The sequence below is a fragment of the Poeciliopsis prolifica genome, unplaced genomic scaffold (assembly GCF_027474105.1).
Source record: "Poeciliopsis prolifica strain line A6 unplaced genomic scaffold, Auburn_PproV2 SCAFFOLD012, whole genome shotgun sequence".
NCBI classification, from domain to species: Eukaryota; Metazoa; Chordata; class Actinopteri; order Cyprinodontiformes; family Poeciliidae; genus Poeciliopsis; species Poeciliopsis prolifica.
Window position 1 is genome coordinate 3,947,735 of NW_026562387.1, and position 24,618 is coordinate 3,972,352.

The window sequence follows — 24,618 nt, forward strand, 5'->3', positions numbered from 1 at the left end:
ATACATTGTCCAAATGCATATTATTTTTTTTTACATAAATTTATAGTAAAGTTTAAAAAATTAATTTTAAAATCTGGCTAAAACTTACCTGAGATTTAGGAAAACTTGAGCTGTGAAAGGTCAGCACTTTTACTTGAGGTCATCCGCCAGTAGAAATCCAAATCTGCGTGCAGCTTGTGAAAATTTAGACCCGCTGGCAGTTTACGAGCCTTAATTTGATTTCTTGTCATGTGTTCTGGTGCCGTTTCGAGACTCGCATTTTGTACTTAAGGTTGTTTTATTTGAAGCTAATGAGTCAAGCTTGGGGAAGATTTATCCACCATGATTAAATTTGGGGAGAACAGATACTCCCACACTGAGATACAGATTTCAAGCTGTTTCTCACTCCAAATCATTTGGGTTTTTTTTTCTTCCACTGGGTAATCTCTGTTGTTTTCATCCACATTTTTTCTTTCCCAATTTGTTTCACTCATTTATCTTTTATTGTATCGTAACCTCTGCACCCATTTATTGATTTAAAGCCATACCAAAGTGTTTTTATTATTATTATTAGTTTTGTGAATGAAAAGTTTTCTCGTAGTCATTCGTTAAAGGGCAAATCACACATTAAATCAGCCGTGAGTGGCGGAGCGGAGGCGAAATGTGGCAGTGAAGAGTTACAGCTCCCCATCAGCTTTGCTTTGACAGACCGTCCTGGCGCCGCGCACACATGCAAACAAACAGACGGCGCACAGAGTCAGCATGGGTCGTCGGGGATTTTCTCACAAATCGGCCCCCTGAAGGGAAAGGGGCCAGCATAAATCAGCTGGTGTCAGGGCTACAGACACCCGCGGCTCCTTATCGCCACACGCAGGCGGGCTCGCTCGCAGATTGATAGGTAGATAGTGGCTCTGAAAGGCCGGGTGACAGGCAGCCAGGTACAGAGGCTCAGAGAAGCAAGGGAGGGAGGCGAAAAGGCACCGGGAACAGTTCAAGGACAAGCGTCGCACACCTGCGGGCTTCATTTGTACTCAACGGCCCTCGTTTGGGAAGTCTTACTTTATCGTCCGCCGATAAAACGAGCTGTTTGAATTTAACCATTCAAAAAAAAAATTTTCTCATTTGCATACGGTTATAAGACCTTAATTTGTTAAATTAATAATTTCTATTAGTATTTAGAAAGAATGTCCTCAGCTAACAAAATTAAAATAATTCTGGATGAAAAGTAACTATTGATTTGTAACCAAAACATAAGACATTTCTGAAACTGACAAACTTTATAAATCTATTGTAATAACGTAGCAAGTAAATATTTCAGCTAAGATGTGGCGCACATGGCTAATGATTACCTTGGAGGGTCAGAAGCTAATACTGCTATCCGATTAGCTAGCAAAATTGACATGGGTTTATTGGGTAATGCGCAAGGACCTTCCAACGTTTCTTTTTTAACTAGTCTTAGAAACATCAGTTTGAAATCACATCGCGTGGCGTTAATCACACAATGAAACACATTTGAAAATAGTCTTTCTGTTTGGCTAACGTTTTGACCCATGCTCACTCTGTGTGCTGATACCAGAGCTGGTTTTTAAAGAGGTTTTCTGTTTAGAAATCTTCCAGAGTAGCCGGAGAGCGACATCATCATAACACATAAAAACATGACTTTGTTTCTCCCTCTGGGCTCGTCTGAATTTCAGTAAAGGATCAGCGAGACGGACACGGTTTATCCCCACACATCCTGGTGTTTGTTCTCTTCTTTTTTCCCCCTGAGAGTTGATGTCTCAATGTACCCAATCTAATTTACAAATGCTCTTTTGGGCAACAGTCAATGCTGGCTACGCTTTACAACGCTGACCTGTGTTGAGATTCCAGGCCAATGACAGCACTGCAGACGGTAATTATATACAATGTCTCAGTCAAAAATAAATAAAATAAATAATACATTGCTGTTGAGCTCCAGGCTCTGGATCCTCCCTGAAAAAACTTTCTGGGAAAAATATATTGAGATCAACGCTGTTGGATTTTTAAGCCACTGGTCTTAATTTTTGGTTGGTTTCCAGTTCACATGAATAAGTCATAATGAGATCGAAGCCTCACAAAAATATTGTATGGAAACCTAGAAAATCTTGTACGTTTTTTGGAGTTTTCGCCTGGTAAAAACCAGCCTATATTTCTTGACTTTGTGTGGAAGGTCTGGGCTCTCGGCTATTTGGAATCGATTGCTTGCTGAGCTGTGTTGAAGTTTCTAACTATACTCACGTTTTCCTGTCACGTACGGAGTGCGTCAGATCAGCATTGCCAGGATTTGAAAATCACGGGCAGACAACAATTCTAAACCAGCGCAGAAAATCAATGTCACCGTTCGCAATTTGCCTTTCCGTTTGCTGATTGGCCTTTGAAGAAATTTTGCCAGAGAAATCCACTGCAGTGGAAGAAAGCGCAGACGGAGAAGTGAAGGGAGATGAGAATCTAGAGGAATTACACTGGAGGTCAATCGGTAGGCTAAGATTAACCACAAAAGTAGTGCATGGAGCTATTACCCAGAAAAACAAAAGGAACCGCCATACTTGTCTGCAATGTTATCCACATTGGTAAAGCTGACATCTTGAGGACGAAAGCACGAAGCAGCCCTTCCATGCAGACCGTGGCGCTGCAGGGCTCCCCACCCTCCGATCTCCTCTGCCGTTTGGAGCCAAACAGACAGAGGCTTGTGTTGCTGTCAGAGCACATTTGATGCACGCTGTGTTATAAACAGCTACACTGAGTGGCTCCTCACCCATCGGAGCCCACCTAGAACAAATCGAGGCCGTTGTTCCGTGTCACGGTCCTGTCCTCCGCGGGTCGTCCGCTGAAGGCAACTCTGTGCTTTCCAAACAGAGGACTCTCTCATCTCTTCTTCACTTTCACAGTTCTCCTTTTGCTTTTATCTCTTTGTCTTCTCTATTTAGGTTTTTTTTTTTTGTCTTTTTTTAAGTTTTCTGATGACGTTGGATACTCACCACACTCTCGCTCCGTCCGGCAGTCAGCGCACACGGGCCCAACCTGCCGATGACTAAATGCAATGTGTCATCTTGGAAAAAGGCAGCTATCCACTGGAGATCAAAGCAAGTGAAACTATGGAGTGACTCAGAGCCGACACGTCAGGGACCAAAGAGCAGAGACACACTTACTCACACACACACACTCACGGCGCTGTGAATTTTCCGACTCTGTGCAGACAATCAGAACCTACTGAGAATAATGACGATATCGTGATATGTTTTTAGAGCCTTTGGAGATGTGTCACGCGTCTCCTAGCAACTGATTGGTATCATGAAAGTCCACTGGAGATATTTCTGTTCATTAGTATTTATTTATACCATAGCAGGGACGAACCAAAACTTGCTTTGGAAAACACTCAGTGCTTTGTGATCATTCTACAGATCGATACAAACCCGAGTATCGGTATCGGATTGATAGCGCAATGAGTTCGGTACTTTATGTTTTCTCCTCCGAATGCAGAAGATGTCCAATATCAATGTGAGAGTAGCATTTCATATATCTGTAATGTTTGCTCTGAGATGTCTGCTTTCTCTTTCAGATACAATTTGTTCAATACCCTCATAAGCATGTTTTTTTTTCTATGATCTATTCGCTCAGCTTAAAAAAATGTGACTGAAACTCTATAATATCCAAATCTGAAATATGAATTTGAAGGAAAGACAGTATTCCTGTTTAGGTTATATGCAGATTACAGTTATTCTATAAACAGTTGTGTGTAATAGAAGGTAATTGGGGGAATTATTTCATTTGTATGCTGCTATATTGTTTTCTGTTGTAGTTGGTTAATTATAAAAAAACAAAAAAAAAACTTGCATTTGTCTAAAATCTTTGCCCTGTATTTTCTCCCGATCAACTGAAGTCAAATCCCCAAATTACTCAATGATAACGACAATGTTTATGTATCGTATCGGTGTTGCTCCCGGCTATATCTAATTATATCGTGTGGATCGATACCAAAATTCCCAGTCATGCACACCCCTACTTTGCAGCAGTTCCGTACCCACAAACTTTCTCAGGTTTTGTCATCTTTGCGTTGCTAAAATTGAAGTTTAATGTTGGAATTCTCGACGCAAAGGTTGCGACATCGATAAAATGAATGAGTGAAATGCATTTAGTGCAACGGACCAGCAAAACGTAGAGTTTTATTGTGATGGAGGAACAGATTGTTTTGATTAGAAATAGCACGGGAGCTGCGTTTGTTCTTGATTTTTTTTCTTGTTTTGTGTGGCAAATGGCCTCCTTTGTTGTTTGTCGACATAGCAAGGCTACAAACGCCGCATCGAGTTGCATCTTTGACGAGATTTACATCATGTTTATTGCAAGCCGTCTTCGGTCTACTTTATTGCGATTCAAACTGATGCTTTGTCGATTTGAATCAGCGTTCTTCTTTCTGAGGCAAAAAAAAAGAAAAAAGTCTTCACTCACACATTCGGCATTTCGAGGAGCACTGAAGAGATCCCTCTCCAAACTGTTCAGCCTTGCTCCTTCTTCATAACGCCGAAGCGGAAACGAGCAGAAGCGCCAGTCGCCCCGTCTCCTCCAGCCGCGAGTCAGGTGTGCACTTTCGTAGTCAAAGAGAGTCGTGAATGTGGAACAAATGAAGCCTCCGGTGCGCCGATTCAAACGTTCACGTCTCGATAATGACCTCACTCTCTTACGCCATTACTCATCATTCATGGAGCCTCGGCTGAGCTGGGAAGCTGCTGCTGCAGCTTTCTCCTGCATGAGACACAAGGTGATTGGGAGGACTGGGGAGGGTCGACGGGTTTCGTGTGACTGGAATAAAGTCATTTGGAGTAGTTTGGATTACCTATCCCTCTCAGAGCAGCAGTGGCACTGCCTGTGGCACTTGCCTATGATTTGAAAAGCATGTTTTTAGTCTAAACCGTGAACATGGATTGATTTCTGTAGGACCCGATGATGGATGGGTGGCGAAACAAATTCTCAACTCTTGACCTCTCTGCCTGTTGAGCCGTTCACAATCTTCAATATACTGTAGATGAACAGCGAAGATAGTTCTTTTTTCCATAAACTCTAAAAGGATGTAAACTCAGGAAAATCAGGGGAAAAAAAGCATTGTACAGGAATAACGTTCTGTTTTTTTAATCTCACCAGCACCGCAAGGAACGTAAGCAAAATTACCTGACAGATACAACAACTGTCCAACCATCTAAGTGTAGTGAAAACAATATCAAGTCCGTTATTCCATCATGAGAAGACTTTAGTTAGCATTTAGTTCTCAATCCTTCCCAACGAATTCCCCCTCAGGTAAAACCATGCAACGTCCATGGAGCATAAAGACGTCAAAAGCTTCATTTCAGACAAGCAGAAAGCTAAATGTTGGAATTCATGACAGGATTTAAAGACTTTAACGGAGTAAATTTTCTGTTCCTTGTGTGGAAAATGTTTGAGGGTTTTTTGTTGTTGTTTTTGCTGAGTCCTGTTAGATGTTATCTTGTCTCTTCTCTGACATCTAGTAGGACTGTTGTTAGCCAGTTGCTATGGCAAAGGGTCTGTGAAGAGGACGAGTGGTTATGAGTTGTTTATCTGTGGTCACTATGTTTTTTTAATTGATTAACCGCAGCAATGTGGCAATGGAGCTCAACCAAAAGAATCATATTTTTGCCCTCCAGCATTGTGCACTTTCTAGATGTAAACAACAACATGCAATGTGCCATTAATTATTTTTTTGCCGCCCTCCAATCATTGGAAAAAAAACAACCTCTCAAGGGAATTACATTTATGTTATTTGTAACATGTTTTGCATTCCTGTCCTGCCACCCCCGGTGATAAGAAGCTCTGTGGACCGTATGGCCTTTGACCTCTGGGCACGTTCCAGATCAGATGGAACTTATTAGTAATCTGCAAGCGAACCATCTTTGAAAGCTCGGTATTTGTGTGGATTCTGGGCTCAGTACGCGGGAACAGACAGCGCCCGAGATTACTTTTTATGACGACGCAAGACACACCATCATCCTGTTGGCGCCAAATCAGAGAAACGACAGCAAAACCCTTTTAGCTTGTCTACACGCGAGCGTTCTGCGGCTCTATTATTCAGTATGTTGGTGACAGTTTGAGGACTAAATATATCTGCCCTTGTTCCCTTTAGCTCTGCTTGACTGTACATTCATTTCAAGTCATTCCCCCCCCCCCCTTTCTTTCAAACGAGCAGGTGAACAATGGAAAAGCCTTCAAAAAGGAGAAGTTTACTTGGCACCTCTGAATTGTATCAGTTACAGAAGCGACTGAGTGTGTATATTAGAAAGACCTGTCAGATTTTGTTTTATTAATTCCATCTGTGGAGTTTTTTTGGAGTTTTTTTCACCCCGTTGGGTTGAGTTTCTCCTCTGGTCGTGTTAGAACTGATCAAAACAAAATTGCTTAACAGATAGATTGACCGTTTGAGGTGAAAAATAATAACGTTGTCAAGCGTTTTCCGTGGAGGATGTAGACTGGATGGCACAACAGCAGGGAATAAATAAATAAATAAATAAAATCAGAATCTCGTTTCCTCTTCGCATTAAGTCAATTCTGATATTTTCATTTCCAAGACACTGAGTGCACAGGAATCCTTTCTGCAGGCAGTATTATCACAGCATCGACATTTACCGCAACATTAGTGTCACTCTTAAGGAGCCGAGGAAAGTGCTTGTCGTCCGATAAAAGTGCTTTTCTTCCCTCCGTGAAAATAAATTTATGTACAAGCACAGAGCCATTTTCATTTCACTCAGAAGTCACTTTTTTTTTCTGTCCCCTTTCAGTCTTGTTTTGTATCTCATGTAAATTCCGGGCAGCCAATGTTAGCTTCTTTTTATTGAACTAAAAAAAACATGGTTTAGTTTTTTGGGGGGTGTTTTTTTCCCCCAGCATGTACATACTGCACGTAAAATGTGTCTAAACATCAAAAACTTCTTTTAAGCAAAATTGGTCAACATCCTATAATGATGCTTTCACAGTATAGTGTACCATTGAAAAGAAAAAACACTTGCAGTTTTATTTTTTTTGTTTTGTTTTTTTGTTACTTATACATGTTTGTAATTGTCAAACACCAAATTGGCCCTATAGTAAGTCCTGAATTAAACCACTTTTAGTTCAATTTTGCAAGACATAAAGACAAACTTCAAGTCATGTTTTGACAGCATGAAGTAGAGGCTGAAACATCTCAAGAAGCAACACATCTTCACCTGCTCAAAGGGAATTTTTGTACTTGTGGCAAAAGCCTGGGTTGAAAGTTAGAGCTGTATGTTGGGGGATGTCAAAAATGGCAATGCATTGACTGGAGGTCTATAAACGAAGCTGTGTCTTCAGATCAACAGGAATTCATTTAAGATTTCGCAAACATTCTCCATGACTTGTTTGTCATACAAGCTTGACTTTGAAATGAAACTCTTTCTTTCCCCTTTTTAAAAGGCCATTTCACCAAATACTAGGAAAGGTCGACTTTTGGCTGTGAAGATGTTGATGCAGAATCGTAACTGAGCTAAGACTAGGGATATTTAGTCTGATTGAACCCTTCCAGACCAAAGCTAGCAGCGACAATCCAGACAGTCTGTTTTTGCATATTTTGTTCTTAATACACAAATAGATTACCTTTCCTTCTCTCCTGGGAAACTGCGGGTTCAGAAGTTGCTTTGTTAGAAATTTACACGCTCCACATTCCCTTTCCTATCCCCCCCCCGTCATACGGCTCGTGTGCTTGACTCCCGAAACTTCTGACTGGCCATGTTCTTCAAACATCATGCCGCAACCAAAGCATGGCAGGAAGACAGATAGCCCCTTCAATGTATAGTGACAAACAAATTAGTGCAAAGATGCCGCTCGCTGCATACCAGATGTGTCGGGCTCTGTGGCACGGAACAGCCGATGAAAAACTGCCCGCGTCCCATCTGTGCCGTGCAGCCAGCGTCGGTGCAGCAATTTGCGTTGAACAAAGTCGTGCAAACAGTCCACCTGATTATGTGTGTCATGACGTGAGGAGTGCAACGCTGGTGGAGGAGATCACACAGGAGTTGTATTTGATTAGGGGGTGTCATCTAACTGGGACGGAAAAGATAAATGAGAGGAATACTGTTCCCTCTCTTGGTATCACATTTTCAAAAAGCTTTGTGGTTTTTTTGCTAGGCACGGTGTGTTCACCGATCGGAAACGCCACAATATGCACCATGAAGTCAACCCATTTCAAGTCACCAGTAAATCTCTTGGTGCGTCTTTTGGACGTAGGCATTTTTCCCTAAGCAACAGTAAAATACCCCAAATTGTGTACTAGAGTAATAGCAGCTCTACTTCAATATATTTTTTACTCAAGGAAAAAGAAAAAGTATCCATCCAAGAAAATACTCAAGTAAGAATAAAATAGTAGTTGGTAAAAAAGGCTATTAGAGAACTATCAAAAATATTAATTATTTGATATTTAAAGGGGCATTACTATGTATTTTTCAGGCATATGGTGACATTTTATAGCCAAATCAAGTAACTATGTTACTTTCAGTTGTTACAAAAATGTTATCTTTATCAGATATGACTTAAAATATATATATATATATATATATATATATATATATATATATATATATATATATCACTTCATAATTTAACGCCTTGAGATTGGGCCTCTGTAGCTTTAAGAAGCTCCTGCTCTTTCTGAAACTCCACCTACAGGAAGCCATCATAGCATCGCTCTTCTATTAACCCTTTAACAACATTTTTACCAGCATTGCACTGAGAAGTAGGTCTGACTCATTAGATGCACAATCTGTTTTCTGAGAAGTGGTATTACGTCTGCTGTAATGAGCTCAGCAGGTGTTCCACCAGGTGTTTGCTAAATGCTCCCGGCTAGTCTGAAGGAGCAGGTCGGGGAGGGCTGTGCGGTGAGGTGGAAGCTTGGAAAGCTCCAAAGACTCCAAAGGCGGAGCTAGGCTCACCCGGGCGTTTTGAACAGCTGATTGGTTGCCACGAGAGATTAAAGGATTTCTCAAGCATACATAAAAGAATCAAGGCAGCACGCCATGTATGTGTTTGATAAGCAACCTTTTGTGAAACTCAAAAAGTCAATTTTACAAAATATCGCCCCTTGAAGGCTACAAACACATTCCTAGCAGGAGTGTCAACCAGCAGGTTACGAGATGAAGCATTTGTTTTCTTTCAGACTCTCTTTCCAGTGGTTGTACTCATCTGGAGTGTTTTCCCTTCAGCTCAAACTGCCAGGTTGGTCTCTTGCACTGAAACGGCTCGCATCTAACCTCACACCTGCCAACTGACTCCCACACGCTCGGCGATCGTGTGGGAGGCGGGGGTCGCGTCACCATCTGAGCACCGGGTCAGGTTTGCTCATCCGCCCATTGCTGGGGCAGCCAACAAAGCGGAGCATCGCTCACCCCCCCTCTTTTGCCATGCGACTCGGCAGTAGGAAGCGATCCGCGCGCAAATCCGTTGAAAGTCGAGAGCAAAGGCCTCGCAAGGCAAACCCCGAGCGTTTGAAATCCAAGCGGATGACGGCGCCACGCTCGCTGACAGAAACGGGGATAACCGTGGGAGGGGAGAGGATCTTGGGTGGCGGCGCTGCCGAGACGCTTCCTGACCTGCTTAGTGTCATTACGCCGCAGACTTATCTCGCTCGCTCCGCCTTGTAAATACACTCGAGTGCTTGTTATCAAACGAGCAGCGCGACAAAAAACCTCACCCAGGTTCGAGTCTTCGGCTTCCTCGGCGAGCTTGTAAATGAGTCATTCTCGTGGCTGACAACCAACATTAATATTCTGTTAAGCAGGGAAGCGGGTGCACATTAAATCCTCCTGTTATCAGGCTGCCATCATGGGCTGCACACAAGTGTGGTTTGTTTTTTTTCGTCTCGTTTTTTTTTTTTCGGGGAGTTATGAGAGGGGAGGGAATCGGGCCTGTTTTGCTTTTTATTGCCGAAAGGCATAGAGCAGAGGAAGGACTAGAGAGCATCTTGGTTTACCTTTTGCTGCTCCTGCTCAAGCAGACATGCCCAATGGGGTTAAGTTAGCCTTTTGGGTCCAATGGCTCTGGGTTGCAGGCGTCTGGAGAACCGTGAGGCGCCATTGTTCAGTCGTTGCTGTTCTGGTGCTAAAAGCTTTTGGAGTCAAGCTCAATGGCATTCACAGGTAGAAGACTTTCTTTTTTTTTCCGGAATACCGGTTGGAAAAAAAAAATTAATAAAGGACCCCTTTTTTTCTTTTTCTTCGTTCCTACAAGAAAAAAACATTTTTATATCGCTCTTGCCTGGGATGTGGCATAAAAAGGCTTTTATCTGGGCTGCGCTCTCGAGCCTGGCTGGTGCCTGCATTGTGGCTGTAAGTGCGGCTCTCTGAGGTGAGTGCTCACAGAGATGTGAGGGGTGTTAGGCGCGGACGGAGAGAGCCCGAGCATCAGTTTGATCGTAGGGGCGAGGGAGAGAGACGGCCGTCACGCATGCTGAGCGCGTCCCCGCGGCGACGTGCCGGCTCCTCGCCTCGGCAGCTGGAGAGGGTTTCCTCTGAGACTCGCTGTCAGAATGGATGGTGGGGGGAGACAAGCTGAGAGGAAAAAGTGGTTTCAATTTCTTCCCTGAGCTACTGTATGATTAAGCGATTCACTGTCCGGTTTCTGTGTCCATTCTTCAGTGGAATTCGGTGCTGTGGTCTGTGGACATTGCAGTGGCCCCTCCTGCCACCGGTACCAGAACACGCAGACATGCCCGGCTGGATCCTGTCAGTCGAACATTAGGACTGGCGAGAGCAAGAAGTACAAAAAAGCTTCCAGGTCAAAAATCACTCTGCTTACAGTGGGGGAAATAAGTATTTAACATTTGTTAAATATAGCTGCACAAATTGACATTTTGAAAATGAATTTGCCTGATGCTAAAAAGCTTGTTTTTTTTGTTTTTGTTTTTTTTCCTTTTTGGCAGCAATATTGAAATTGAAACAATTTCTTTCGCGTTAGGCAAATCACATGATCAACAACCGGACGTTGCCACTGGCGCAAACCACAAAGATGACAACAGGAAGTAGTTGGAGGGTCACGGCTACATAATTTTTATTAGTTGAGCGCACTTAATCAGATGTGATTTTAGTTGCATTTCTTATTAAATGGGAAACGCACTAATTGCAAACATTTTGGGGGAGGCTTCACTTGATTGATTATCAGTAAGTGAAAAGAACCTTATTTTACTCGCAGCTTATTCCTAGTGAGACTTTATGAAAAACTACCACATCGCATCATAATGTTATGCATTGTCTTCAATGAATGGTTCGTATTTCTCGTTCTGCTCTTGGTATTTGCTAGTTGATTCTCTTTTTTCTCCCTATTGGTTTGTTTTTGGATATATCTTTTTTTTTTTTTCAAAGCTCAACTTCCACATGCAGACTAAAACATCTGACTAAAAATGAGGAAAAATACATTTTCTGGCTCAGACACTCTAACACCGGCTCTGACAGGTAGGTAAGACTTGCATCCTGCAGAGAAAGCCAGCATCCTGTCTGTAACTCTCACCAGGTGGTCTGTGTGAGCAGATTTCTTCAGCTGACAGTTTTTACTCTGCAGGAAATATCTACAGACCACAGAGACCGTTCAAAAAATGCTCCAAAGGAAATAAATCACTGCTACAGGAGAATTTTTTTTTTTTTTTTCCGTTCCACAAAATGTTTAAATTAGAAATTCCCAAGACTGCAGACTTTGAAAAAATAAAGGTGCTTTTAGTAACTCACAGACATTTGTCATAACCTGGAATGGTTAACCTTAACCTAGAATGAGTTTGTTTTGAAATTTAATTGTCGCTGTGTCTTATCAGGTACCCAAAATGGTGCCACACAAACATCAAACAATTTATCAGAGACTCCGTCGACACTAATCTGGCCAAACGAGGTCACACTGACTGCAGCAGGACAGTAGATGACAGGCCCGATCATATGTAGTGGTGCCTGCGTCGTTCAAGGAACGCTAGTTCACCCAAATTCTTCCATTTTTGCTTTTGTGTTGAATGAATTATACGACCCCAAGAGTACTTGGGAATATTTTTGGTGTCAGAATGTTTTACTCCCCAAAATTGGATAATGAATGACCTTTCAGCAAGTAGCCAGGCTAAATACCAAAACAAAACTCCTGAAATGTTCAGATAAGGACAGAACGTGTTGCGTTGCAGCGCCAGCCCAAGGTATAATCAAGCTGAGCAGCTTCTCAGGATCCAAAATAAACAATGGGCCCTCAATCACAAGTCAGTTTTATGAATGTATTTTGGTAATGTGATCGTTGATATGTTGGATAGTAAGTCAGTGCGCACTATGAAGACTCCCAAATAAAATTATTTGTTGTCAACAAAATTATGTTTTAGAAGAACAAACTTATGAAATGTATGTCAGCAACAGAAAAACACATTGCTTTTCTCAAAGGTAGTATATTTGGTTATAAAACAAAATCTATGTATTTATAATTATATTTGAATACTTTGGGGGCTTTTTACATGTTTAGCTTTCACATTAACATAGCTGGTAGTTTGATCCCTGAACAATCTTGGACCTGCACAGTTTGGTACCTTGTGTAGTTGAAGAGCCCAGTAGGTAACTAACAGGACGTGATTGTTGCATGTGCAGGCTTTCAAACTCCAGCTTAGATTGTCATTGTATTCAAACAAAGGTTTGCAAGGACCCTTAGCCCAATACGTATTATTATGTGGAGTATATTTTTATCACATGAGAGAATTGGCAGGAATCAGGTTTTAAGTCTGATGTGGGGGGAAACAAAATGCAGTCTCTCATTTACTGGCTCAGTAGCTTTCAGTCTCAGAAAGATACTGAGTGGAAAGTGAGATGGGCAGGTGTTAAACGGAGACAGAGCGAGTGAGTCTGTGATTTCCCCCGGCGCCTGTTTCAATAGTGTCTCCCGTCGCTCATCTGACCCATTCGTTATGCTGAGCCATGGGGAAATCTGATTGGGCTCATTACCCTCTGCTCAGAGCCGGCGTAGGAGGTGCAAGGAGAGAAGGAGCCTGCACTCTGCGGCTCATTGTGAATGGACGCCACGGCCGCTCTTGTCGCTATCAGGAGTTCATGGCCATCTGCCGAGGTTCTCCCGTATCTCGGCCCGCCTTGTCCTCCGTCTGTGCCGCGGAAACAAATGAGGACCGTCTCCTCCTCACTGTGCCTCGGCACGGCGGCAGTGGCGGGGAGGACGGCGGTGGTGAGCCGAGGCTATCGGCGTGAATTGACTCCCATCATTCAGGCCTGCTGCTCAACGAGAAGGAATGGCTGATTCATACCGTGAAGGACATGCAGAGTAACGGTGAAGGGAGGAGGGGGGACAGAAGCAGAGGTGATTGGTGGGATGTTTGATGAACTTCATCGCAGGCTGGAGTTCTTTTTTTTTTTTGCCTACTTAACTTTGAAGTCATGCTTACATGGAGAGGATTTCACCTTAACTTGACCGCATCTCAAGAAGTGACAATACTTCCAACAGTCATTTTTTCTATTAGACACTCTCTGCTTTTGCTCAAGACGTATTTAGAAAGGATAAAGCTTTTACATGCCATCAGTTGGGACTCTGAACCCACCGATTTTAATTTGGAACGTCATAGGATGAAGGACTGCTCTCAGTTATTTTCTTGGCTTTCTGTGCCTGTTTGGTCCTTGCTTTCTTTACCTTTTCAACAGTACATTCAGAGATTTATGTTGAATTCTTTTCTTATGTGGTTTGCTTGGGTTGTTGCTAACATATATTGGGAATGTCATCCGATTAGGGTATAATTAGTGACAAAAACATTGACGTGTACAAGGACTTTTCAGGGAAACGTGAACTCCAAGGAACGCTTCAACCCAACATGAAACTCCTGGTGCAGTTAAGCTAATATTGATAGCCTTAGTAAGTCCAATATAATGATAAACTTACCAGGCGTTTTACCATTGGCATCTCTTTACTGACACATCATGCTCTAACTAAGATGCTACAAATATCCTACATGCCTGTGGAAAAGCCCACTTTTCCTTCAAAAACCTACCTGGGATGCAACATGGACGTCTTTGAGACGGGAGCGTACGCAGTCAGCCCGCCTCACGAGCCTCCACAAACGCCCTGGCAGCATTTCCACCGTGACCTCTTATTTTCTCCCCCATTTACGTCCACGCAACATCAAAGCTCTTGAAAACATCACGACATTTCGCACTCAATAGCTACTTCCTGAGACGTTTGACGCGAGCTGTGCTCCATTGAAAGCGGAGAAAGGGGGAGCGTCTCATAGGGTTGCAGGAAATGACTCGGTCCTGAGGAGAGGAGACAAAACCTCTGTTCCGACGGTGAATGCGAGTCTGGTTCAAATGAAAGTCCTTTGAATGGAGTATTAAAAGGGTCTGTTAAAGCTTTCATACAGCTCAGTGATGTGTCCAGCATATCATCAAGCAATGAGGATGTGCATTGAATCTCATTCCTCTTTATTACATTGTGTTCCTTTTTCTGCGTCACGATGGTTCATCAGTCAGTGCCGCTGGCTGTTCGCCGTTGATACGGTTCAAAATTTCATGAAGCTTTGAATGATTTGTCATTAAACTTCTGCACAGGGCGCTACCCACCAGCGATCTGTTCTCCACTCTGTACTGGCACGCCACGCCGAGCTATGAGGACCTGTTGGCATCTCAGTACATGCCACATAGTGAAAAACCAGCGAGGTCGTATATTTCCTCTAAAGTATCCAAAACCACATATCCTGTGCGTAGCTGAACTGCTCAGAACAAAACACGTTAGTAGGCCTGTCAAAATAAACAATCAATCAATTCAACGCGTGATAAATTAAAATGAGCTCAATAATTGAACACTTTTCTCATGTCCCTGTCTATTCTTATTCTGCTTAGCAACACAGAACATTACCTTCGATCACCATTTATAGAATCAAACATGGAGAACCAACACAAGCTTTGCATACGGTTTACTATTTTTAATGCATCTTCCAAAAACTGTTTTCCACGTTGTAATAATGGAGCATTTTTGTGCATTTTGAGGAAATAGATTAATTTAATACATTTTAGGATATAAAATGTGGGTGAAATAGAAATCACTGCATGTACTTGCACTTTATATCTCAGACATCAAGAAATATGTTATCGATTTGAACACACAAAATAAATTGCTAATAGACAATCACATCTGACTGCATTTTCTGCCTCGGCTGACATTTGTGTTTCACATGTTCGCCTGTAAAACAGATTAAGACAATGATTTGGCTTATCCCCTCAATTACTGAAATGTACGGCAGTGGCCTCTCGCAGTAATAACCTAACTATATAATGTAGCTCCACTTGTGCGAAGCTGTTGTGTCTGATTGCCAGCTAAGCGCTTTAGCTTGGCAGAAGCCGTTAAACGGTACGCTTGGACCGCTCTGCGGCGTGGGATTACCAAATCTACAGCTGATTTCTGTGTTTTCGGGCTACACTGGGAAAGCTCAGCCATCCTCTGTGTTAATTGCCTCAGAGTGCGCTCTAATTTCATGGTTCATGTGAACTACTGTCTTTGCTGTTAAAACGCACATGTATAGACTTTGTGTAGGCTACAATCAAACCTGTAGAAATCCTCAAATTTGACAGAGCAGTATGTCACATTTCATCCTCTTTTTTTCTAAAAATGAGCCTTTAAAGGTTTTAGAAACAATACAGATTGGTTTGGAAATGGCCTCTGTGATGCCAAGGGAGTCATTAAGGACCAAATTGCTGCTTGTGTTGAGCTGTAGTCCATAATTAGGTCAGAATGCAAGTGCTCGTATTGTGATGTTGGCCCACAAGGACTCGCCAGTGTTTGGAGTGTAACCATGTGTGTCACAGTGACTCATTGAGTCCCTCTAGTGCTGCTGCTCTGCTAATAGAGGAGGCCTCATTCACAACCTCACGCTCTTATCAGAACGAGTTTACTGCCCCCGTAATATGAGGCCCCCCAATTTACGCAGCGTTTAGCTTTTTTGAACTCTCGCCCTCACCAGGGGGGTGTGCTGAAAGCTTCGAGAGTATAATGACACCTGGCTCCAACTCTGTAAACTCATTCTGGCCCTTTTTCAACTTCCTACTTCATCACCTTGCTGTACAAGTCCATCTCAATCCCCTCACCCATCCACCCCATCTTCCTCCTCGCCTTTCTCTTTTATTGATCATCAGCTGGCATTGGGAGGAGAGAGGAGGTTTAATTAAGGAGCCAGACTGGTCTGTCAATTTTACTCAGCGCTGCGTGGAGAGCACCAGACCAAGCGATGGTCCTAATAGGGCTTCACACTGTAAACAACACGCACACCTGGACAGCGCTGGGCCTCGAGGGGGAAACAAGACAAGAGGGGCTGTTGACAAGCCGACTCCGAGGAGAAAAAGTTCAGCTCCTTTTTTTCTTTCCTCTTTTCTTTTTTGTTCGGGCACAATGTGAACCGCGCGAGTTTAGGTCTGTGTTACTTCCACAAAATGTTGAATCGATTTGCAGAAAAATTCAGAGCTGGTGGGTAAAACTTCAACCGTGTTGCAAAAATATCTGAATCAGTTAAAGCTGCAGCTACTTTTTGAAGACCTATAAAAATGCAGAGTGCACCTTTTATTCTACATGTCTTTTACGTTTGTTTTGTTTGTTAAAATTATCATTATGTTGACATAATATAAGACAGATCTGTTGTGAAAAAATTGAACTCTTCACAGAAACACGCCACTCAGCCAGAAACAACCAATCAGAGGCAGGAGGTGGGTCTTGGCACTGTCAGTCACTCTCCTTCTCAGCCCCTCCCATTTGCTCTTTGCTAAGCTACAGCTGCTTCACTACAGCATACTCTGGTACAAATGCTAAGTCTAGTTAGCATACCTGCCAATAACAACAGATTTAAGGTTTTCCTGTATCTGTAAGTTAGCACAATCAGCAGAGTAGCGAATATTTATTGATTGACAGCACTAAGACCCTCCTCTTGGCTCTGATTGGATCTTTTTGACCAGGAGCAGCAAGCTTTTACATCATTTTTAGCAGAACTGGAAGGAGGTGGAGTTCATTTTTAGTTTTCCTGTTGGCTTCCTCGCTTATTGGTTAAACAGCACAGGACAACCCAGGAACCACTTCCTGTTATTCCATCCAAATAAGAGTCTGAAATCTTGCCAATCTAATAGAATTCACTTTCATATCAGCTAATCTTGGTATCAGAATAAACGTACTTTGCCAGATTCAATCGGCTACTTTGAAAAGGGGCTCAATTTTATATTGTGAATAATATCTGTACTGCACTTTGTATGTCAGTGTCTGTTTATAATGCACAATGATCAAATTTCAAGACCAAGCATGCCTGTCTTTTTCACAACGAGCCTTACAAAAGGTTAGAAAAAAGAATCTTTGGAGGAAATTAAACTCTGATTTCAGAGTAGGTTCAACGGGGCGCACTCCTCCTCCTCTCATGCAACGCGTCATCTCTGCCTCGCTGTCGACGGGAGGAGGGGGGCCGACAATGATCCCAGGCTTTAATCGATAAAAACATCAAAACAGCTCTACCTCTGCCCTCGTGTTGACTCTGCGTGTCTCTTGTCTCTCCTCCAGAGAAAGTCAGTATGCTGTCGGCATTGATCGCTCCCTTCAAGTACATAAGCCCTGGGACCAGCAGCACGGAGGACGAGGACAGTTTGAGTAAGCCGCCGCGCACCTTCTCCATCTCTCATTGGCAGACCGAGTGCGGAACTGAAATCTCTGTCACCTGCATAATTGACTATTTTTGGGAGGCAGGCAGGAGAAATGAGCTCTTTGATTACAAATGGGTCTTTTAAAAGTGAGCTAATAAATGTTAAATCGGAGTGTTCCCGATGAATAAGTCATCAAATGAGACGCCTCGCCTGCCTGCGCGCTCGTCTCGAGCTACGATCTGCCCCACTAGTAAGTGACTCCCATCCCACCGCTGAAATTCCTCTGAACGCCCTGTTTTTGTTCGTTTGCCATCAGAAAGCCAATACATGCCACCACTTCTCCGTAACGACGGTTGAAGAGCGTGTCGCAGCTGTTTCAGGCTTTTGCTCTCGCAGAGGATAGAAGTGTGAAATGAAGCAGGCTCCAAACCCCCTTTTTTTTTCTTGGAAACTCTTGGCACTCACACACACCCCCGCCTCTACCTCCCCACTCCCCATTACAAATAGGATTGATGCTCTGCGAGGGCCGCAGGGACCAATATTTCCTTCTTCCCCGACTCAGATTCCAAACCAATTTGGAGGCAGATTACAGGATGATTTGGCAGATAACATCGCCATTTCAGAGGGATTTGTATTTGGGTTTTAAAATACTTAAATATAATAGAGCCCTGTGGTATGAAGTGGGCTCGGCTGCGGGTGTTGATTGTAGATGTGTTCATTACCATTTCATTGTGTATCAAGTGGCTCAATCTGCCTTGAGAGATTTTCCTTGATTCATTTTTGTTCAGCCAGCATAAATATGAGCGTTGCACAGTAATGATCACTTTCTTTCCATTTTTTTTTTTTTTTTTTTTTGCTTTCTTTAGTATTTTCCATCTCTTCCTTTAAAACAGTTTCTGGTTTGTTTGTTCCTCTTCCGGTTGGCACTGCAGGCACGAGCAGCGCGGAGGTGAAGGAAAACCGCAACGTAGGGAACTTGGAGGACCTCTCCGGAGAATGCCAGTCGCGAGGGGCCGGCTCTGGCCTGAAGAGGAAACGGCCCCTGGAGGAAGACAACAACGGGCGCCTGTGTCAGCTCCGACTCATCTATAAGAAGCTCTCCTGGTCTGAGGCGCCAAAGAACGCCTTAGTGCAGCTGAACGAGCTTCGGCCGGGGCTGCAGTACCGCCTGGTATCCCAGACCGGCCCCGTCCACGCTCCCGTCTTCTGCATCGCCGTGGAGGTCAACGGGCTCACCTTTGAGGGCACCGGACCCACGAAGAAGAAAGCAAAGATGAGGGCCGCCGAACTGGCTCTCAAATCCTTCGTCCAGTTCCCCAACGCGCCCCAGGCCCACCTGGCCATGGGAAACATCGCCAACCCCTCGGCGGACTTCACGTCCGACCAGGCCGACTTCCCCGACACGCTCTTCAAGGAGTTCGAGGCGTCGCCGTGCTCCGACGGCCTCGCGCTCTGCGACCCGTCGAGCGAGAGCGAGCTGCTGTCGAGCGAGCTGCTGCGGCACGGACGGCTGCTCCGCCACACGTTGGACCTCATGGTGCAGGCCCAGCAGAGGCTCGGCGGGATCGTCCCGGAGCCCGAGGCGCCGAAGAGTCCCGTGGCGCTGCTCAACGAGCTCCGGCCGGGCCTGCGCTACGCCTGTCTGTCGGAGCGAGCCGAGGGGAGGCGGCCGCGGAGCTTCGTGATGGCGGTGCGCGTGGACGGGCGGATATTCGAGGGCTGCGGTCGCAGCAAGAAACTCGCCAAGACCCACGCGGCCCAGTGCGCTCTTCAGGGCCTCTTCGACATCAGGACAGCCCCCGAAGGGAGGACGGGCCTCAAAGCCAGCAGGAAGAGTTGCTCTCATTTACCCCAGGTGAGTGAAGTCACATCCCAAATGCCCAGATTCCGCTAAGCTTCCTTGGCAAGCCACTCTGTGTCCTACGGCGACCCGTAATGACCAAAACAGCAGGCATGCGGCAAACTCCCAAACACCTTCCAAAGAGTAATTAAGCTAGAAATGAGATTGGAGTTAAAGATAGCGGACTGAAGGAGGAAATCGCTGCAGCACAGATAGAGATACGAGTGAGCAGGCAGGGATTTGCCTGGTTACAAATTTGTCCTCTTTTCATTGTGTAGGATCGGATATTGAGTAAACAACATGTATTTGTCAGTCTGTTTTAACAGAATAGCATGTAAATGGAGCTAATTATTATCCCAGTGCCTCTGACACACAAGGAATCTCCATAACAACCCAAATAAGGTTTTTAATTTTTATGTATTTTTTTTTCACTGCCGTCTGTGTTTGCCGAGCTGTAATTGGTAAGGTTTTGTAATTTTGCAAAATCTCCTGTTTTCTCGCGTGTGGCATCATAGTGTCTGCAGACATTAATTCAATTCCGTAGCCCAAAGGAAATCGAAAAGCAAAGAGCAAGTCGACAAACAAACCACTGAGACCAAACCCCTGCTCATTTAGCCAAATATTTAAGTAGCAATCAGAGCGAGGAAACTAGAGGATTTTTGTGTGTGTGTGGGGGGAGAAAACTTGGAAAAATTGAAGACACACAAGAGATGGTTCTTGGATTTTCTTGCTCTTTGTCGTAGCTTCTTGTAGCTGGAAAACAAAACCTCTTGAGGTGTTTAATTCGACAGATTTAATTCGTTTTCATGTGTTTGCACGGAGGGGAAATTATCAACGCAGTCCAGTTCGTGGGCATGCTGACAACCGATAGCAACACTTTTTAAATTCTCCTTTCTCTCTTATTTTATGCAAGGAAGTGTAAGCCACCTGCGTCTCGAGGGTCTCGAATTGGAAAATGAAGCTGTTCACATCCAAAGTGTCCTCACCCTTGCGTCTTCCCTCGAAGCCTTTGCTTTTCTGCGCACCCCCCCCCAAACATCCCGTGCTCCCTGCCGAGTGCGTGTTGAATTAGCGTTCTCTTTGAGCCTCGCAGGAATAAACTGGCGAGGGTGTCCTTCCCCAGAGCAAAACATCAACCCAACAGACCTGCACATGTTTGCCTGGGAGAAACTTCTTCTTTTTCCCCCTGACTGCCACGGTGTCTAAAAGGATTTTAAAAGGATTTGCTGCACCAGTTTAGTTCCAGAGAGCAGTCGCTTGTGGAATTTCTTGAAAGTCAAGCGTGCCGTCTGCCAGCCTCCAGAAAACACTTTTTTTTTTTTGTGGGTTGGGGGTAAATGACATACATAATCCATATAATATTTATGCGGGTGTGGACGAACAAGGCGTGGGGGTGGTGGTAGGGGGTGTTGTGCAATGTCAAGTCAAAGCCGCCCAGTTAACACAGCACACTCGCTTGTGAGTCAGTCCCGACGCCAGGCACCGATCGCACGGATAGCAGCTGACTACCCTGCAGATGCGATGCGAAATTCGGGGGCGGCTGCCAGATGTAGCCTGGGGGTAGTTCAAACGGTGTGGTGTCATGCCAGCTTCTGTGTGCCAGCTCAGACTGTTCTCTCTCCTCCGAATTCCCTGCAGCGCTACCTGTTGCACAACGAAGCCGTGCTGGTGAAAAAATGTTCAACACGGCGAACGCTGGCAGGACTTCTCAAGGCAAAGGGTTCTGCCTTGAAAGCTACAACAATTAAGATGTCAGAAGTCTATGGGAGAAACGCTTGGTGCCAGTCATACGCCATGAGCTGCACATGTGAAAAAGTGAAAAACAATGTGAAAGCCACAGGCTCCAACCTGATGGGTAAAGTTGTTGACATTTTGTCGAACATTCTGCTGAGAGTTTTGTGTAACATTAAAGAGGCAGTATTATGTGAAATCAACTTTTGTGACCTTTACTGAGGCATCGCTATGATGCTTTCACACATTTGGGAAATTCTTTCATCTCCCGCTGCAACCATTCAGGTATCCAAATAGCCTGGTTGTGATCTAGCGCCACCTTCAAGGACTAAGCCCCTCCTCGGAGCTGCAACCACCGCCACACAGAGCAGTCCTCACCTCCTCTACTCGGCTCCTTCAGACTAGCCAGCAGCAATTAGTAAACACCTGCTGGAAATCCGCATCTGCTGAGTTCATTATATAAGCTCTACTTCTCTGTGCAACGCTGGTAAAAACGTAGTTTAAATGTTAAAAGAGGAGCCATATTGAGATGACTTACTGAGGGTGGAGTTTCAGAAAGAGCGAGAGTCTTTAGAGAGAAAGAGGCCCAATTTTAAGGCTTTGAATTACAAAGTAAAATTTGTCTTTAGTCATATTTGACATATAGAACATTTTTTAACTGTAAAGTCCATTACTTGATTGTGCTATAAAACGCCAGTATTTGCCTAGAATACACATAATAGTGCCCGTTTAAAAATGGCGGATGCTTATTTAGTGCTTATGTTTTCAATTAGCCTGACAAGAACTCTTTCCTCCTCACTTCAGGAACCTACATATGACAGGAAGTCAAACTTAACACGCTCATCCTCATTACTTTGCCAACTTTCTCTGACAAAATCACATGTAGTATTGGTTCGAAGGGAAATATTGGGGCCATTTAATAACAGTAACGAGGGCGGCATTTCTTCTTAGAGAACACTATTCTAGAGATTTGTCCATACTAAAAGGGGGTTTCCAGAAATCCAACATGGATGCAGTTCAACTTGAATTATTGCAACTAGTATCTCCCTTCTAACAGTGAAATATTTAGATGCAGCACAACTGCAGTTTTATTCTCCTCACTTCCTCCTGGTATCACATCCATACCAAAGAGAGAAGCAAGAGGGATTGACGAGACAAGCATACAAGCACACTAGCAAAAGACTGCTGCAGTAATTTCAAGCTATAGTTTCGTCCTCCTACTCTCATGTCTCTGGGAATTAGCTTTAACAAGCGGAGCAGAAGCGAAGCGTTGGACTGCAGTTTGCTTGGCATTAAGGACATATTTATCTACAAGCGAAGGCTTTTGATTTTCTGGTTTTTCGTTTAACCCTTTTTATGATCTGGGGAAATTAAAACGGGATCAGTTCTGCTGATGAAACCTCATTCGGATGTCAATCCAGTCACTCTCAAACTGAAAATGAACTTAGTCACAAATCAGCAGTGGTATCTGAGGTATGGAAGTTAAAAAAAAGTACTATTACTCTAATCTGGGACCCCTTTCTCTACTGTACATATCCTAAGCTCAGCATCAAGGGAATGTCAGCTTCTAGACCTGCTTGACTTTATTATTAATCAGTCATTAGTGAGCAGTCCTTCAGTCCAAGCCTCAGCAATCCAGTTAGCAGTAAATGCCTTTGCTTTATTAAAGCCTGCAATGAAGTGAGAAAGCACTGGAATAATCCTGACACCCGTTTTAACAAGTGGAATGATTACCCCACTCTTCGGGCCTTGATTAGCCACTTAATCTCCACTCACCGTCACAACGCGCCACGGTGTTGCCAAGTCAACGAAGTGTTTGGCCGGCACTGCGACTGTTGGAGGCCAGAGAAGTCAGTAGGTTCACTTGGTAGAAAAATAGGGACGTCAGTGGCTGGGACGCCCAGTTCTGCCACCTTGGACGTAGGAGACGTGGTTGCTGGCAGAGCCGAAACGGTACCAGTAAGGAAAGACCGCAGATTAGACAATAAGCGTCTCTTTCTGCTAATTCCTACATCACTAAAGATCAAATGCAGCCTTATGTTCGTCGGTTTCTTTATGTTTAAAATGGCGCGATTTGCTTATCTTGAAATGCGAAGCGATTGAGAGGGGATATGGAGCGGTCAAGTGGAGTAATTTCCCTGCCTCCGCCACGGCAAATTGAATATGATTCCAGACACGTGAAGGTGACCCCTGTCAGCGGCTGAGCCTCTCGCAGATTGTTTTCTTTGTTTAATCTCTCCCTCCTCTAATCTGTCTCAATATAAACAGCTGTGACAGGCTGATCATTAATTAATATTGCCACAACAAATTAGCGACAGTGATCGCCCGGCCAAGCGCCCTGTCTAAGATAGAAATCCACCAGCTTGGGCGAAGGGAGGGGAGGGGAGTGGAGGGAGGTGTGAACAACACATTAGAGAGGAGTTGATTAACAGCTTTGGAGACCTTGCGGATAGCGTTGCACCCACAGCATGTGGACAGTGATGGCAACAGATACACAAATAGTGACAGCTTTTTATACGGCCGGGTATCTCACAGGAATCGACTGTGATTCTAATTACAAATGGCGCGGTGCAAATAGGGCGATGAAACATCTGCATCCATCGCCATCTAAAGGCGCAGTCAGAGACGATGGGAAATGGTTTGGGAAGTGCAGAGGCGTTGCCATGTGATGTCACGCACGCAAGATCCCGCCCGCCCCGAACCCCCTGCTGGGAAAAAAAACCTACCAATATACGTGTTAGCTGTTAAGTTGTCAAGTTTCCATTATAGTTTTGTTTGCTAGAACCAAAGAATGACCTTTTTCCATGATGCTGTCTGAAATTAAAATACAATATGAAAACTTAAAAAGAAAAAAAAAAGTTGGTATGAATACTTCTTTTAGTGGCATCAAATAGGACTCTGTAATATGTTTGTATGCCAGATTTTTCAGTGTTATTCATGAAATATTGAAAAACCAATTCATTTCCCTTCAGCTTTAAGACATCACCCTGTGTACATAAAATCTATATAAAATACATCAACTCTGGTTGTAATTTGTCAAAATCTGGCAGAATTTAGGCACAGTAAATAAGATCAGTTCTGTTTTTTGTAGCCTAAATAATGACCCAAAGTGAGAGTCTGCTGTATGAACCATAAATGAGTTTCCAGCGCGCCTTGTTTTTGTTTTCGAACTCGTCGTTTGCTGAGCTCTGACCTCCGCAAACGACAACCAAGATGGGAAATCCTGGCGCGCGTTCATAAGCTATCTCATTACACTTTGTCACTTGTGTGCAAAAGTAATGTGAGCATAAAGCAGCTGTTTGCTTCTGGAGCGCCACTCTGCCCTTTTTCTTTTTTACCAGCCACTTAGCTCATCATTTGGTATTTAATAAAAGAGCAGAGCAGGAGAGAGAAATAGAGAGAGAGGGGGAGAGGGAGAGAAAGAGG

General features: G+C 44.0%; 1 protein-coding gene across 1 annotated transcript in view; it reads left to right on the forward strand.

Moving 5' to 3' along the window:
- adarb2 (adenosine deaminase RNA specific B2 (inactive)) overlaps window positions 1-24,618 on the forward strand; it is a 172,122-nt gene that overhangs the window by 90,403 nt on the left and 57,101 nt on the right. The window contains exons 2-3 of the mRNA XM_055037700.1: window positions 17,542-17,628; window positions 18,554-19,476. Coding sequence (XP_054893675.1) covers window positions 17,542-17,628; window positions 18,554-19,476 — 1,010 coding nt within the window. The remainder of the gene's footprint in view (window positions 1-17,541; window positions 17,629-18,553; window positions 19,477-24,618) is intronic.